The following is a 17,752-nucleotide window of genomic DNA, read 5'->3' on the forward strand; positions in this document are numbered from 1 at the left end:
CAGCTGCACATAGTTGAGACTTTTGGTCCCTCACCAGACTTCTTTTAGCAAAGAAGGAGGACTCCTCCTCATTTGTTGGAAATGTTGAGAAACATAATTTCAGCTGACAGATGACAGTCCAGAGCTCAAGTGATTGGAAGATTTCTCATATTATCTGCTAGATCTGTTAGCTAGATGTGTTAGTTTTCATGTTACATGAAAATAACATGCAAATCCAAGAGGGGAGAAGAGAAAGTATATGACATTTTTTGGAAGACAAATGATCTGGAAGAGTCCTGCTGTTCCCATTGTCAAGCCACAGCTTTTCTTTTCTCATAGTATCTATAGGGCAGATTGGGTTTTCTGCCAGGACAATTAGAATAGGCATCTATGCTGCTACTATTGAAAAAAGGCTTTGAAGTGTTCGCAATTCCTGCTGGGCTACGGTTTAGTGTAATTTACAGAGCAGTTCCAAAGAGGAGCACCACTGTTTGCCTAAGCAAAGCTCAGTGGAAGTGGAACAACAGTCACATTCGCATCTTTCCCTAGCATTTTAAGGGGCTGTCAGACCCTGGAGAATGACAAGAAGTTGCCTAGGCTGTAAAAACCTCATGACATTTACACGCAGAACAATTTGTGTTGTTCGCCTAAAACAAACATAGACTTTACCATCTTAGTCCTTCAGAGAATGCAGGGCAGAAGAACCAGGTCAGCAGAGGAGGTGATGTGTCATCTGTGATAAGCAGATCTTTTTAAGCTTGAAAAATGAATCATGCTAGATTTATCTGGAAACTCTTTTTTTCCAGTGCATGTGCAACAAAAGAAAAATCATCTTTTCTTTGCAGTTGTTGAGAATCTGATCCTTAAGAACACTCAGCATGTTCAGGCTTGCAAGCCCTTCCTGACTTCATTTGGATGACCTATAAGTGAAAACTTATAGGGCTTTTGTTTGAAGCTAGTACAACGTAATAATCTTTTGACTGCACTGTGGCTGCAATAAAGGTGTCTGTCACAGCCCAGCAGCAAAGACAGATTTTCTGAGTGTACCTTGCATGCATATACAGGATGTTTCAAAAAGATGGACCCAGTTGGCTGGCAAGACTAGTGGACTTGCACGGGATATGCAGAAAACTCTCTTGAATTCTTCTCACATTTTCCTCTGAAGTGCATGGTTGCCCTGTGCTCTTCCCCTTATATAAACAGTCTGTTTCCTCAAATTGTCGATACCAGTGACGAATGCTCTTTGGCATCGGTGGATCCATATTCTTGCGAATGACTGAGGCCAGGGGCTGTTTGTGCTCTGGGAGAGTAATCATCTGAAACTCTACGCCCCGTCCTTTCAAGCGGTCAGAGTTTCATTCATGGGTGGTTCGTAGTTGCAGAGATATAGTGATTTCAAACTGGGTCCATCTTTTCAGAACAGCCTGTACTGCCAGTAAAAGCTGCCTTTGTTCTCCATAAGCACTGGGATTCTGAAACTGTAGAGGGCCAAGGAGGAAATGCCCTGTAGCAACATAAGCCTCTGTAGATGGTCTGCCCTAGCAAAGAGGCCAATGAAACAGAAGCAGAGCAACAAATGCCTCACCATGGAAGGACACAGAAATGCTGAAGGACAGCGCATCTGTAAAAGAGAATACCCTCTTTTTTCAGGTCCATTCATATTTTATGATGGCTTTGCTCATGTCTCCTGTCACATGGGGCTTTGGGGCAGTACAACGCTTAGTGCTAAGCCTCTCTGCATCCCCAGAGGACAGAGGTTCTTCTTGAGAGAGACTCAAGACTTGTTTTCTCTCCTTCCTGCTGATTTTCTTTCTCAGTGAATAATACAGGGATCTGACTAAAGGGTGAGGAAGGTTTCTTATTTTGTTTGTTTGTGATGCCCAATGTCTTTGCGAGTCTTTTGTGGGTCCTCCTCAAAGATAACCAAACGTGTAACTTTTCTGTGTCTTTAAAGGCCACTTAACAGCAAAGCCCCGAAGAGGGGACAGTACGCACAGAATCAGAAGAGCAAGTCACCACATAGCGGCAGAGCCTTAATGATAGGCAGTTAAGGATGCAGGCAGAGTCTGAACGAACTTTCAGCGTTTGAATTTACCTCATTTGGCCCAAAGAATACAAAACATGGGCATGCATAAGATTCAGCTTTCCTCATGGAAAGACATGGAGTGTGCTGCAGTCTGATAGAACCATGAGAGGTGCTCTAAAGCAGAACAAAAATTATTAGGAAAAGCATAAATAATATGTTTAAAAGTGATACACAGAAGGCTCAGTTCTGTTGTTCTCCTGCAATGTTTTCTCTATAGTTCCCTTTTCTTTCCATGCACAATAAGCTGCAACAGGGCAGACCTACCCATCCACCATGGCAGATCAGATGCTATGCCACCTTTTAGCAAAATAGTTCAGCAAAAGGTAAAGGTTAAGTATATGCTTAACTTTTATAGAAGTGAATAGCATTTGTGACTGTGACCTAAGCACATGGTTTATTCATTCACAGGCTTGAAAGCTCAATTTACTTTTCATATCTCATTTTGAAAGGCTACGAGTAAAACCCTTCTGTCCTCCCATATATCAGGGTACAAAATGATTTCCTTTTCCTTTTAAAATGAGAAGAGAAAAAGCAATGCAGAGAAACCTACATCAAAAATAGGGCAATCTACTTCAAATTTCACCTTTATACCTACTTAGGCCAAGTCTGAATATGGCTCAGTCTCTGAATGTATAGTTTTTCTTTCAGGTACTGCTTCTCAGACTGGCATCCTGGGATGCTTTTCAGACTACGCCTGTTTCTCATAACAAAGATAGAAAAGAGTTAATATTTTGAAGACAGTATATTTATTAGCCCTGCTTCCATGCAAGCGTCTATTATATGAGATATGCTACATGGTATTTCCCCATCCTTTGCTGAGTGCTTCTGTTTCTGCAGCACAGAAGATCCCTAAAGATTAGTATCACGCTGAGGGAAAGGATTTCCTGGTCTGAGCTAAGAGAAGGGTGGTGGTGTGAGATCACTGTCTCCAGTTAACTTAAACATGGAAACCAGACCAGGTCTGCCACAACAAAATAATACTAGCAGAAGTTTTATACAGCAACTCATGCACAAAGTTTTACAGTCAATCTTTTGGAAAAAGTGCACTAAGATTACAAATTAAGTGTATACACATCTGCAAAGACAATGTTTGGTCAAAATTCCAACACAGTTTTCTGCTTAAATCTGATTTACCATGCTGTACTGAAAAGATGTTACTAGTCTAGAGGCAGCATAGAAAGAGAAACATGGAGCGATTAGTATCTTCTACTTATTCTGAACACAGAGCATCAAATTTAGCTTTCAGTTGTTTTCATAGATCCCAATTATTTTAGCATGTAACAGATCAAATCCATATTTAATACATATTTAAAACTGAAATAAAAAACAGTTTCAGGTTTCTAAGGCTTGGGAGCATTTTGTACCTTAGTTTTGTATGAAAGGGCAAATTCATGCCTAGAAAAATTGTCGACTTTGTTATTCTTGTTTTCCTGAAGGGTTAATGTCGCTCATAAACTCATGCATTCAATGCAATGATAGCATTGTTATTATAATTTATTATTAAGTAGTTCTTGTTTGATTATAAAGATCTAATCAAGTATGGGAATATGCCTATCTGTAGCCAAACTGAGAGGATCTTGGCCAACTAAAACAAATGCATTACCGTAGCAAAAGAGCAGGATAAAAATCCCTCACCAGAGATCAAATATTAACCCCAAGCAACAGCAGACACTTGAGTTTCAGCCAGAGAAGAGACACACCAGCGACAGCAAAATGAGTTTACAGTGAGCAAGAGCAGTGATGTCCCTGCTGCTGTGGGCAGGTATGGGAGGATGGAGCACCTTCCTGGGAGCTGCAGCACTATGTCACGAAGGGAAGCCTAATTCTCAGCCCACACAACAGAAACTCTCGGGTTTAAAGTATAAATGCTGTGAGGATGCAAGTTCTAAACGAAGCAACTGAAAGGTTAAGCTGCAGCAATCACAGATTTATTTGATTTATCATCAGATGTAGCTCTTGACAGCTAGGACACCCCTGTGTATTATGCCATTTCTGAGAGAGCTCACAGGTTTGCCTTCCATAAATGTTTCCAGTTCTTCCAGGAAGAACACTGTCTATTCAACTTGCCCATTAAATGTGTCCTTATGGTCCACTTGGGGTCTGATGCCTGTGAAAAGTCTGGCAAATCACTGATGGCCACTGGGGGATACCTATTTCACAACTGTTGAGTTGAATCATTCTTTTTCAAAGAAACAAAACAAAATTCAAAATTATTCAGAAGGTGTACTTGTACAGGTAATGTGACAAGGCCCACGTGCCTTTCTGACCTAGTTCTTCTGTGGATCTTCCTGACTTAGTTTTCTGAAGCCTGTACCAGCACCTTTCATTTAGAGCAGTGCACCTGAGGAGCTTGTGCTTGTTGGATTATTTTCCTTCTGTTAAAGAGGTGTGAATTGAATCTTAGCTGTGGAACATATATATGAAAACATGCTGCTTGTTGGTTTATGCCTACAACAGCTGAGCACCGCTCTTGCATGAGAATTTGTAGCTGCTGTCCAGTAAAAAGTAAACAACAATAGCACTACACAAAAATATATAGAGAATAATAAGTAATGAATGCCATATGGGATAAATACATCAAATAATCAGAAATATGCTCTCAGAACTGAGCTGGCCTACTTCTGCATATGGGCAGTGCTGACATATTGAAAGGTTAAAAAAAAAAAATAAAAGTGGCTGGTTTTGGCTTTTATTGGTGTGTTAGAGAGTAGATATGTCCATGTGCCAAAATTTCTACGGTGGCAATAGCGCGCAGAGCTGTAGAGATGCTGCTACTGCAGAATCTGATGGCCATCAGGTTAGACTTGCTGTTTGCTGTTTGTAGTGATTTTGTACCCTCCTGCTATGGGATTCTCTCTGAAATTCTACCTCTCCTCTTATGCAAATGACAAATGTACAAATTTGGTACAAATACCTGAACAATCACTCTGCCATTTACACCTGTTTTTTCTTGCAAGATCTTAGAAATTATTTTGTCTTCACAATTGAAAGAGAAATGGTGAGAGAAGAAATTAAGGAACTCAAAATGTCTTTGTGTGGCATCTCATGTCGCATCACAAGCTGAGTCTTTTTTCTGCTGCTACTTTTCTTCTTATGCAACTCTAAATATGTTTATAATATTACCTTGCCTGGTTGGCATCTTGAACATCCTCACTCTCTTCTCAGAGTCCCGGGACAACACATTTCATCAGGAGTGTTCCACATGTGTACTGCTAGCAAAATACTGAACAGTATCCGAGAAAGCAGACTAAGCAGATGATTTAAGTGGGTATGCAACACAACAGGATCTTTTAGTGTTGGTAATTCAGTGAGCAGTGATGCTGGAGCCTGTCTGCTGTGTCTCTTACTGTCCATCAAGCAGTGAGTCCATGTTGCAGCCTCTCCATAAGGGCAGATCTCTCCTCTGTTCTGCTGTTCTCATACAGGAGAAGCAAACACATCTGAAACTTAGAGCACTTGTGATATTTTAATTGAATGAGGTGATCAAGATGAGACACACTCATACATACCAGATAACTATGTAATTTTTCATGTTCTTTAGGAAACGCAGCCTTAAAAGGACTTGTGTGGTCTTCAGACATGCAGAGATATAGGGAGCTTATTTTATGTTTTTATTACAAGTCTTGTGGAGAGTGATACAAGAATGTCACTTCCAGTTGGGAAAGTTAGCTTGAAATAACTAATTTTAAAAGGTTGTTGAAAATTTTTCTAGTGAAAATCACTGGCAAAATAGAGAAAATGTTTTCCTGGGTGAGGCTTCCATCTCTTTGTCTTAGAGCAAGAGTGTTGATTATGTATGTTTAACACCAGACCTTAAAAGGCTGCTGAAGCTAGCAGAGGAAGTCTAAAACTGAGGGGAGGGAGATGCAAGCCAGACAAGCTAAAAATTAAGCGACAAAGAATAAAGCATGCATTTTTATTAGCAATGAAAATGATTACACGTTAGGGCAAGTGAATAGCTCAGACTTTCAAATCAAGACTGGCACAGCTGCTTTTTGGAGGCAGCCTCCTGCCAAGCACAAGTCATTTAACTCAATAACAGCACTTCGTGCTGTGTAGAAGGTCAGCTTAGGTGGTGTAATAGTCACATGTGATGGTCAACTGTTCAGACCTGTTGTTTGTGACTGAAGGGAAAATACTTCCACTCTGTCACAGCATTTCACTTTATAATTACGTGCAGAAACATTTTAATAATTTATACTGCTAAGTGTCCTGCTGGCTGTGGCTAGAATCAGTCACATCCAGCTCAGTGAAATCAATGTGGCGAGGTGATCCCAAGTTGCCTGTTTCACTGGGACCCACTCCAGAACAATGTGTGACCCTCTCTGTTCAGCCTCACCACCCAAGGTAGGTTACCTGGGGAGTGCGATCCCATGCCCGCAGATAGCGTTTGCAGGATGAGGCATTGTTGCCTCACTTTCAGCGTGGTATGTGCTGTTTGTTAGTGAGTGAAATACCCAGGAGTCCAGCTGTGTTGGTGGCATGTCTCAGAGACCTCAAGATGAGAAAGCCCTTTTCTGAAGTTGTGCTCCCTGTTGTCAGACGATTTCCCGAAGTCATCCGTGGGAGACCCCTGCTTCTGTGGGCATGGCTGTGTGGTTATTTAATACCACAAACTCATTTCAGCATTTAACTTTGTTTAGTTTGCTCAGTCTGACTTTGTCTTTTGTTTCATCTTTCTCTTAAGTATTTCAACTTGACTTAGCTTTTTGCTTAATGTAATGTATTTTTTACAGTAACCAGACAGAATCTTTTAAACCAGGGATGGTGTGCTTTTAAAAGTACAAATGGCAGCTCAAAGATAATCATCATTTAGATTCAAAAGGAAAATACATAGCTGTCCTTGGAATGTTTCTGTATCTTTGTCTGTGAGACAATGTTATGAGACCACTTCTTTGGTAATTTAATTATGTCACTTCTTTGGCCAAATTCTGCTTTGTTTCTTTGGTGTAAATCCAGGATAATCTCTTGGACTTTAACAGAGATAATTGGCTTTATCCTGATGTTAACTGAAAGCAGATTTTGACCTGAATTTTTCAGGGTATCTCCTGCTGAAATCTCCTCCCACTGAAGATGGTGTCATTACGACTGGGGCCCTAAGTATGCTAAATGGATTTTTACTTTAGCTCATATTTCCATCACATCATATGTGTTTGATTTACTTACATTGCTCCTATATTTAATCTCTGCCCATTTAGTCACATTTACTGTCATTTTTTATTTGTTTAGTAACTCACTGCAGCTCAGAAAGGTAACAGGATGGATAGAGCATGACATGTTGCAAGTGTGTTCTGCGCAGATCTCTTCTGTGGCTTGCTGCATTCTAGTTTTAACAGTTTGGTTTATGTGATGGGTTGTTTATTCAAATGCTTGGTTTATATAAGACCATTTAGCAGCAGCTGCAAGCATGCTACAGAGGAGTAGTAGATAGGTTTCTTACTTATTTTTACTCTATTGTTTCTGAGGTCTTCTAGGAACTTCAGAAGAAAAAAAAAGAAAAACCTTTGTACTGCTAAGTTCAACATTGGGGGTGTCGGGGTTCAAAATGGAGAGGACCCATGCAAAATCCGGAAAGTCAGCTGTGTTTGTCACCAGGTCTTTGGCAGCTGCAGAGAGAGCCAAGTGAAAAACTGCCTCTGCGGGAATTCTGCTGCTGACGCCAGTAGGACGGGATCTCAGCCCGACTCCCTGTCTATGGGCTTTGTCAACATTTTCAGATGGTGACACTGGTAACGTGGAGCTGAACTTTCCGCCCTAGGAAAGGAAGAGAGGCAACCTCCTGGTGATGCTGGTCAAGCAGAGGGAAACAGAAGAATTCCCCAGGAGGCAGGGTTGAATGGCAGGTTTGGCAGGGAGTGAGGGGGAGTTCTCATTTATCAGGAAGCAGATTTTAAAGCAGAGATCAGGAGGTATGCCACGCTCCCATACTCAGGCGGCGTGCTGCAGCAGTGGTCCTCCTTGCCTGTCCACCTTGTGACTGGCATTAGCAGAGCCAAGGGGTGCCACTTAATCTGCATCCATGGGGAAAAGGTGCATTTTCTTTCATTTTGTGCTTTACTTGAAAAGCCAGCACTGAGGAGGAAGTTAAAAACAAATTCGTACTGACAGCAGGTAGCTGGCCAAGCAAACATACCCATTTTTTTCATCTCTGTGATAAAACTCAATCCTAAACCAGAACAGAGTTCAACAAGAGTGAAAAACATTGGTGCTCTGTGGTCTCGTTTCATGTGTACTTGGCTGTTAATGGGACCTATGGCCTCTGGTGGGAGGCCAAGCACCAGAAGAGAGGATGGGCAGTTTCTCCGCCTGCAGCTGCCCACTGCAGGGACAGGAGCAAGCTCTGGTGGATCAGGGGTGGCATGAGGAGAAGCTGGCTTTCCTCACCCCACTCCCAGGCCACAATGGGCCTGCTTGTGTGCTGGTCTGGGGGTTTCTGGCAGGTGGCAGCTGGGTATGGTGGAGCTCCATTCCTCTGGTGTGCTGCCCACCTGGCAGACTCATGATGGAGACTCCTCGGGACACCGCTTGCTCCCCTGGCTTGCTCCAGCACCAGGCTCCCTCCACATACACATATGTGAATATGAAGTGCATGTATATGCAGTGTACTTGTGTTACATCGCTGTAGGCTTAGGGTGTGGGACATTTTTCTCTTGTAGACCATGGGTACTTTCTCCAAATGCTGGTGACAACAGTGGGGACAGGCTGTGCCATTTCTCCCCGATGCTGTTACCAGCAGCACTCTGTTTTCCATCTTTTAGTAATGGAGGCAAGTTGGTTTCTGCAGGAGTGGCCACCCAGTTTGGAACAGGTGTGTGGCCAAGCATAGAGGCAGAGGTTGGTCTGCATCTGAATATATCCTAAATTATTGGTGGGGTTCTGTCTTGGTCCCTGCAGTTTGGGAGCAAAGGTGAGATTCATGTCTTTGCAGAAGCCGGCTTGATGCCCAAGCATCACTGTCTACTTCACTTGTGTGTAGGATGTAAGTTGCAAATAGGCCTTGTCCAGTAGGACTGAATTTCAGTGTTTGCTAAAGCAGCTAAATGTGCTGGGGTTAAATTCATCAGTAGATACTGACTGTTTTATACAATTTCACCAACACAAGCTGTCAACCTTGTTGAGTTGGCCAGTTAAACTGCCCTCCCAGCTGCTTTGTTTAGCTTGAATATTGTAAATTGGTAATGTATTCTACAAAATTTGGTACAGTCTTTTAAATATTAAATCTTCTAATGGAAGCTTGTGCTTAAAGGAAAATGTAAAATGAGTTGAACAAAAATGCTCAAGGACTTTAATGTCTGCATCAATTGATTCTGGGCAGCAATTAAACTAAGCCTCTGTCCAGTATGCTATATAAAACCTTTATCCATCTTTTATTTCTTTTACTTCAGAGCAATAGCGTAAGTCATGTTTCCAAGAATGAAATTTCTGTCTTATTGTAAATGTTTTATAGCACAGAGAGGGAAAGCAGTTGAACAAGTGGTAAGAGAACAATAGAGTTAGTTGGATAAACTTCCCTCTGAAAAGGGAACATTTTGTTTTCTTGGATTAGGTTAATTTTCAAACTTTTTGGCTTTGCATGAAATAATTCATCTATTGTAAGAGGCACAAAAATAGAAGTGTTGTGAGAAAAGTTTGATTTGTTTTCAGCTTCTTTGTCTTCACGTTTTAAAAAAAGCAACATTGGCTGTTATGTATGCTCTGCAGCAGTCAGCTTAACATGATGATAAATGGCCTTTTCCCACGTGACTCTTAATTACATTTCTCCTTATCCAGCAAATGCGCTACTGTTGAAATATAAATATATTAACTTGGTCTTCTTGGGCAAAGCACTAATGAATGACACATGGGTGCTCTGATTCCTTCCATGTCATGTGCCCCACTCTACAGGCAGCTCATTGTCCACGTGGCTGTAAGCATGGACCCTGTCCCATCCTGGCTCTGCAGCTCACTTCTGACCTCCATTTTGTCTTCTCTTCACAGTTGTGCAGCACATCAAGCGTCACAATATCGTTCTCAAAAGAGAACTGGGAGAAGGAGCCTTTGGGAAAGTTTTTCTGGCGGAATGCTATAACCTCTGTCCTGAGCAGGACAAGATCTTGGTGGCAGTGAAGGTAAAACAGTCTAGGGTTTCCGTTATTAATTCATGGTCACAACTAATGCTATTTTATTTGTAAATGATCATGTTTGCCCATTCTGTAGCCCAGTCTAACTGCTCTGATCTATGTGGAAGGGATCACAAGGCTAATGGAGTGTTAAGAGAATGCGATATTTGATCTCACTGTGGATTATAAAATGAGAGCTTGATTTCATAACAAATAGGGGGGAAATGGACTGTGTCACAAAGGGGAAAAATCTTTTATGATCTATCTGAAATATAATTAGTGAAAAATAATGTCTAGGTCATTAAAAATACATGTGACATATATGCACGTCTGAAAACATAATCTATTGCTAGCTAAGTGAATAGGTTATGTGTATAATTGCTCGTCAAAGAGAGCCTTTCTTTTTCAGGATTCTGCCATTCTCTTAGCCACCGCTATTATTTGTGGGTAATTGTCATTCACGTTATAACAAACTTGTGGATCATGTTGTTATATTCTGTTAAATACTGGCTGTATGGAACTCCAGAAGTCATGACATGTTAGACCTGGAGGAGTGATTCTTGATTACACAGCTCCTGTCAAGTCTCCCAAAATATACTCCAGAGAATGAGGAAACTACAGGAAAACAGCCATAGCCTTGGAGTCTCAAGTATACAGCATAATTCTTGCATTTTGGGGGTGGGCAAGGAGGATAGGGAAATAAAGCATTTGTTTGGTTCTCCTAAAGGGCACAGACTACATGGTGTGTTGGGAATCTACCAAGGAATAAGAAGATTTGCAGCTTGGACACCAAACCTTCTTCACAGTACCAAGTGTTTTCATCTCCCTAAAGGGAAGGGCTGAGGTTGATTGTCAACCTCAGCTATGGATGTAAGCTAGAAATCAATATTGGTGAAACTACACTCTTAAGAGTTTACAAAGTCTCCCTGGCAACACTCTTACCTCCATCTGTGTTCTGCCAAAAGCTTAACAAGGCATTTGAAGTGTCTCATTAAATGTAGGGGGAATACATGTATAGAATTTGGCCTGTGCCTAGCGATCGGAAAATAATTTTATCTGACCAGTCACAATTAGGCAACCATGTGTGCATTTTGGATCAAACCATACAATAAAAGAAATTGAGTAGATCATCTTCTTGAATTTGCAAACAAGAAACAAAGTATTTGATCTAGCAGTGCGAGAACATGAAAGTAGGGTGGACTTGTAGGGTGCTTGCTTGTTCCATCAAAAATAACAGTTTTTTTGGGGCTTGCCAGGGTTACAAGCTTTTGAAACTTGGGAGTTGTTCAGTCACGTTGACTGATAAGGAAAAATTAAACCCTGAAGGGATATATCATAGACAGGAGAAAGCAAAAGGTCGGAGATGACACAACTAGATCTGAATGAATTTTCTATTGTATTTTGGTGAAGCTAGAGTGGAAATTGCCTTTCCTCTATCACTTCAAGGAACTGCTTGATAGCAAAATAAAAGTCTTTCCATTCACTTGCTCCCTTTCAAAGTCCTGACCAAATGGAGCCTAGCACTTCTGCCGCTAAGTGCTGCACTGTGCTTGTTCTCTGTTCCTCTTTCTCAGTGTAATTCACAAGGAAGAGCATTCAGCCTTTAAAGGGAGAGATGTCTCCATGGATTTAGATGACAAACCTATCAGTTTTCTGGACCAGTTGTCATACTATTTTTTTTTTCTGCCAAATTCAGTCTTTGTAGTGTCCTTAATAAGGATCTTGCAGGAAACTGTGGGGAGCATTACCTCTGGGGACAGATTGTACCCATTTTATGTTTCCTGCACTGCCTCTTGAAGACGTGACTGTAGCTGCTGTCAAAGAGTGAACTTTTTGGCAAAGTTCGCCCTTGGATTTGTCTCCATATAACTGAGGAGTTGGTTGCCTTGTGCTTCTCTCTTTCACCATGATACCAACTGTAGCTCACAGGTATCCTTTGGTCACAGTGGAGGTCAAGCAATGGGACCTCACTGGTGTGCAGACAGCTAGCCAGGGGACTGTGTCAGGACCCCAACACTGGGCACAGGGTTCAGCAGTGAAATGTGTGATTTTTGTCTTTTTGTTTGTTTTTTTTTAGTCTTATAACAGCAAACCTGGATGCGAGCAGTGGAGGGCAGCTCCTCCTGGCACACAGCAAGGGCTTTAGAGAGCTTCTCTGTGCTGACCAAAACCAGGACACAGCAACCTCTGTGAAGCAGATTTGATGAGCTCAGTGGGAATGCGTACTTCATGAGGAGTATGGTGGTGCCAGGGAGAATTTGGCTGTGAGGAAGCATGGTATTACCTGCATGGCGTGAATCAGGGTGGCTGGTGGTCCTCGAGTGCTGCCCGTTCCTGCCGGTTGCTCAGCAACTGTGTGCCTAGCCCTGAGCATCACTAGTGGATTCAACAGGCATCCTTCTCCTCTTCAGCTGGCTGGTATCAAAGTGCTGATGTTGCTACACCAAATTATTTAGAAGCTAAGAGGCCCGGAAAAATCTGGGACGATACAAAATCAGGCTTTGCATAAAAAACCGAAGTGCTTGAGCTTTTGCTCCATGGAAGAGGAGAATCTGTTTCAATTCATTTCAACCATCAGGCTTTTTTTGGGGAGCACTGAGTGTTTGGAAATGCTGTCTGTGGGCCAAACCCTGGGTTAAGCTTGTTGCATGGGCATTGTACTGCCCTTTCCCCCATGTGTGTTTATACATTTTATCAGTACACGCTTTTCTGCAGACACGTTTAGAGAATAGAGGGTGAAGGAAGGAAGGGTTATTGTTTCCTCGCAGGCCATTTTGCCATACCACAGTGGTTGTTTGGGCCTGGATTGGTACTGTCTCCTCAAGGGTTGGATCCCCAGGCATAGTCTTCCACTGCAGAGTGGTCCAAAAAGATGGGCCCAATTTCAAAGCAATATGCCCCAAAATTGGGTCCATCTTTTTGAAACACCCTGGAGTTTAACCTGGCTGGAGGTGGAGGTGAGGGTGACTGTCAGGGCACAGGTTGACAGGTGCCTCTGGCTCCCCTGGGAGGCAGGAGGAAGATTTACTCTGTTCTGCTCCAGGCTTGTGCTCACCTAGCAGACTGCTGTGTGTGTGAGGTGAAGAACATTTCCACATCACTCACAGAGGAAAAACGAAGGTTTCCAACCCTTCAGGTCTTCAGAGAAGGGTCAAAACCAGCCCTTCATTTCTTGAGAAAATATACCACTCAGATCTTGGATGGTGATGGGGAGCAGTAGTAAGGATTTCATAGAGGAAGGCTGAAACAGTATAAAGAACAGCTGTCATGAGTATTTCACTACCAAGTCACATTGATATTGGTGACAGCCACATCCCCCTGCTCTTGCTCTCATGCTCCTATGAATGCAGTTCTGTGGTGTCAGGGTGGACTCAGGAGCTACTGGTTTGCACTCACTGCAGAGTACAGGTCTGCAGAGACCAGATGGTATGTGGATACTGGGGAAGGACTCTGTGGAGGAGAATCAGTATGGAGAGGCAGTCTGACTGTTATAAGGAAGAACTCAGGGAGATGTGGAGCTGCTGTAACAGCCAGGAGATGCCTCTGTTGTCCAAGGCAGCGTGTCCCTACTCCTTAGCTGCTGTCCCTGAGTGGCTGGAAAGTACATGCATGTGGTTATATCTCAGTTCCTGCTTGGGAAAAACTCCTGTCCAGTGGTGAGAGTGCTTTGTATGCAGAGCTTGGGCATACTTGTCAGTAGTGATAATAATAATGAATGTCTCTTTCTGTCTTTGTGCTCTTACAGTTTTGTCTTGGTTTCATTTTTTCTCCTGCACTGGGAACAAGCTAAAGGCATTAGTCAATGTCATTTCTACATAAATTCCACATACTTATTAATTTTTTCACTTTCCAGTCTCCTCCTTGCCTGACTGTGTCAGCTATCTCTCATGCATTGTGTCTATTCTATGCACTGCATGAAATAATGAGAAGAGGGGTTTGCATTGGTGGGTGACAAAAATTCAACTCGCTTCATGGTAGTAGAGACCTTGCCTGAGTTTTACCTAGGTTTTAGACCTTTCTGCATTTTGCTGTTTGACAGAAAATGTATAATTGGCATGGCAACTGCTCTGTCATATGATAATTTTGCTGTTTCTGTGAGATAAAAAGCATATTCTGAAATATACAATATGCCATCCTCACAGGGCAGAACTGTCAGCATTTTTACTGAGAGAAAGCCTGCTGGAAAGATTATCAGCCTATGCTTCTCCCTGTCAATTTTCTTCCAGGTTGCTATTATTTAAAAGTGGTTTCAATATGAATTGTTTTTCTAATTCTGTTGTTGACAAGAGTTACAGTCCAATTGCTTTATACATTAAACCACCAGAGGAGACTCAAGTGACAGCAGAATTGTTCTCAGTGATTTCGTTATGTAGCATAGATTGGACCGTGGGTTGGTGCCTGTATCGTGTTAAAGCATCATCCCAGAGCCAGAAAGTGTTGGAAGATATTTTGATTTCACTCCTCACTCACTTCACATGCGATTGTGCGGAGACCCTAGTGGGGAGCCAATCTGATAACCACCTTAGGTGATACAGTTGTGTATACTAATATATCATAGCTTGTGAAGCAATATTCTTGTTGCATCATTATGGGTAAAAACTGTGGAAGAATGGTTCTGGACCTGAGGACACATGAGACTTGTAAGTGGGTCCCTCAGGGAAGGGACATCTGTGGCATGAGTGATTTCTGTTGCCTCTAGGATCCATAGAGCCTGAAATCCACAGGGGAAAGTCCCTAAACTTGGTAGATGGCTGTCCAGTCTGCTCTGCTCCTTGTCCCCTCATCTGGACCTTATTATGGTAGCTGTTCATTTTGCAATACCTGTGGCTGCAATTTCACAAGTAAAGCAAGTGTTTTGTCCAACAGTCATCTTCTAGTCCCTTCTTTGGATGTGCATGTGTCATACTAGAAATGTGGACAGAATTGTCTCTGTTAAAAAAAGACCTTGGACAAACCCTAACTTCTGCAGCTAAAAACTGGGTTTGTTGGCAGAACGATTGCACAGTATCAACTTATTATGTGTCTGTTATGATGAGTGTGGTTGGTCCCATGCCATGAATACATGAATTCAGGGTAGGAAATAAAGTGAATAGATGGCCAGGGAAAAGCTTCTTTAGTTAAAACAATGCCACTACTTTTGTGTCTCCCATTATATTAAGTATAGGTGTATTTAAAATCCAGAGGTAGAGAGTCCAGACACCAGTTTCTGCGAATAGTAGTTTGTGAACATTGGTAATCTGCTGTCTTTCTCTTACTGTTTTGAAAATATTGACTTGGTATAGTGCAACTACCATACCTTTTGAAGGCAGAGCCTCATAGTAGTTTGTTGTCAATTATAATAATTCCTCATTTGTAGTTGAGGCCAGAATTTGCTTTTTGTGGTGCATGAAAGTGTTTCCTTACTGACAAACTGTAGTTCTTGAGAATCAAAACTGCCTATATGTGGCAGCTAAATTAGCATTATTTCATTATACAGCATTTAAACCTCCTATTTGATGTAGTGTGGATATATTTCCATCAAAGTGAAAATAAGCAAGAGTTTAGAGCTGAATAAATTTAAAAAAATTGACACCATATTTTTCTGATCTGCAGCTACTTCCTCTCCATCTATCAGTTTAGGCTTGATCCTACAGTTACTTATACATATGTTTAATCTTAGGTGTGTGAGTAGATTTACTGAATTTCAAAGGAGTTTCTGCCTTAAGTTTCAGGTTGTAGGTTCTGGTTCAGGGACATACTCTTGCATAAATCTACCTGATGTATAGCACGCTACAGGAGTCAACATCAGCAACAGTGATCTTAGTAAAACATAAAGAGTACATCTGCATTCTCACTAAGTATTTCAAGCAAGCAGAGTTCTAAGAAGCTTATGAGAAAGGTAAATACCAACAAGATACTAGAGTTTGCCTGAGCTGGATATGAACCAGCTGTGTACTGGTATTATTTTTTTTTATAAGAGTAGTTTATTTGGTCTGTGTTTGGAAAACACTTGGTACAGTAAGATCATTAATATTCCTATGCCCTCATAGAAGAAAAATCGTTGCTTGGGATAACATGGCAGGAGAATGAAAATTGTACTGCCATTATTTAATTGCACTTAAACATCACACCTGCATTTCTAAGAAAGTTATTAAGAAACTACTTCCTCCATCCTTTATGCAGTAGAATGTCCTTATCTTACCCTTACAGTGCCATCCCACATGTTTGCTATCTTTTGTGAACATCTCCCCTTCCTTACATTTTCATTTTCTCTGCCAGACATTGAAGGATGCCAGCGACAATGCCCGCAAGGACTTCCACCGTGAGGCAGAGCTGCTAACTAACCTGCAACATGAGCACATCGTCAAGTTCTACGGTGTCTGTGTCGAGGGTGATCCGCTCATCATGGTCTTTGAGTATATGAAGCATGGAGATCTTAACAAATTCCTCAGGTAAATCCATGAACACATACTGTGCTGGAGAGGCAGAAGTGGGCAGAGAAGGTAGGTGTTACAGGTACTTAATGTCGAATTGACTACTACTGCTGGAAAATGCCGACACCTAGGAGTGCAGATCTATGCAACCTTTGTCTTTGTACTGGGATGTGGGCCTCATTGTTTCTTTTCCTTTTTGGAAGTACCATTAAGTCAAGCCTTATGCTTTGCACCAAAGGAGTGGGAACCAAAGAAATACTGTTTTCAGTATATTTCAGTATTTTCTGAAATGCTTGGTTATAAATCTTAGAGTAGGAATTATTTTCTTGCAGGTTTTCCAGTAGCACTTGGAAAGATTCCACTCAACACCTATAGCTAACTGTAGGTGTTGAAGAGCTTTTGAAATCTAGCCCCTTTTCTCTCCCCCACTTTCAGTGTATTGGAAAGACTGCCATTAATCTGAGGCAAAAAAACTGTGAGCTATGGAAACTTAAGTGCAATGGAAAATGCTACATCTTAGGGTCCAGATTAGGACTTTATTTCATAAAGCTGCTCAGAAATGTGCATGGGATATTGAAATTTGACAGTAAAGCCGTCATAAATAAATAGATGATACCTAAGCTTCAGAGTAATAGGTGACTTATGAACCAGGAGTTTATGAACAGTGACCACACGTATGTGCCATTTCCACTAGACTGCACTCATTTACACAAAAATAAGCAGTTAATAGACAGCTTTTGCTCCTGTGTAAGAAAACATTTGTATGTGGGACTGTCCTTTCAAGGTGGTCTAGTGATTTTCATCAAAGGATATCACAAAGATATTTTAATGTACTGAGATCTCTCCTGTTGAAGATAATGAGGGCTGCCACTATTTTGGAAAGATATATGTGGTAAAGCTGTAAAACAATCAAAAATGATGTCCCTTTAAATGGGTTCAGATTTTTGATCTGACTGAAGCGGCTAGTGACTGCTAGTGTCACCATTTATGCATTTTTGATAGCCTATATGAAATGAGTTTGCTATCTTTCTAATCTCCACTGAGCAAATAGCCACACTGTAAAAGCAAATTACATCAACCAGCATCCTCCCTTGTTGGCAAGGCTGCCAAGTTTGGCAGTGAGACTGGGGCCTGAACTGGGGAAGCAGGTCAAATGTTACTACTTTTCCCAGACT

The 17,752-nt window shown here is 41.6% G+C and overlaps 1 protein-coding gene across 1 annotated transcript in view; it reads left to right on the forward strand.

Moving 5' to 3' along the window:
* NTRK2 (neurotrophic receptor tyrosine kinase 2) overlaps positions 1-17,752 on the forward strand; it is a gene marked incomplete at its 3' end in the record, with an annotated part of 173,792 nt that overhangs the window by 113,810 nt on the left and 42,230 nt on the right. Inside the window, exons 10-11 of the mRNA XM_080362473.1 lie at positions 10,043-10,173; positions 16,423-16,595. Of these exons, the coding sequence (XP_080218599.1) occupies positions 10,043-10,173; positions 16,423-16,595 (304 nt within the window). The remainder of the gene's footprint in view (positions 1-10,042; positions 10,174-16,422; positions 16,596-17,752) is intronic.

This window comes from Nesoenas mayeri (genome assembly GCF_963082525.1).
Source record: "Nesoenas mayeri genome assembly, chromosome: Z".
Classification (NCBI taxonomy): Eukaryota; Metazoa; Chordata; class Aves; order Columbiformes; family Columbidae; genus Nesoenas; species Nesoenas mayeri.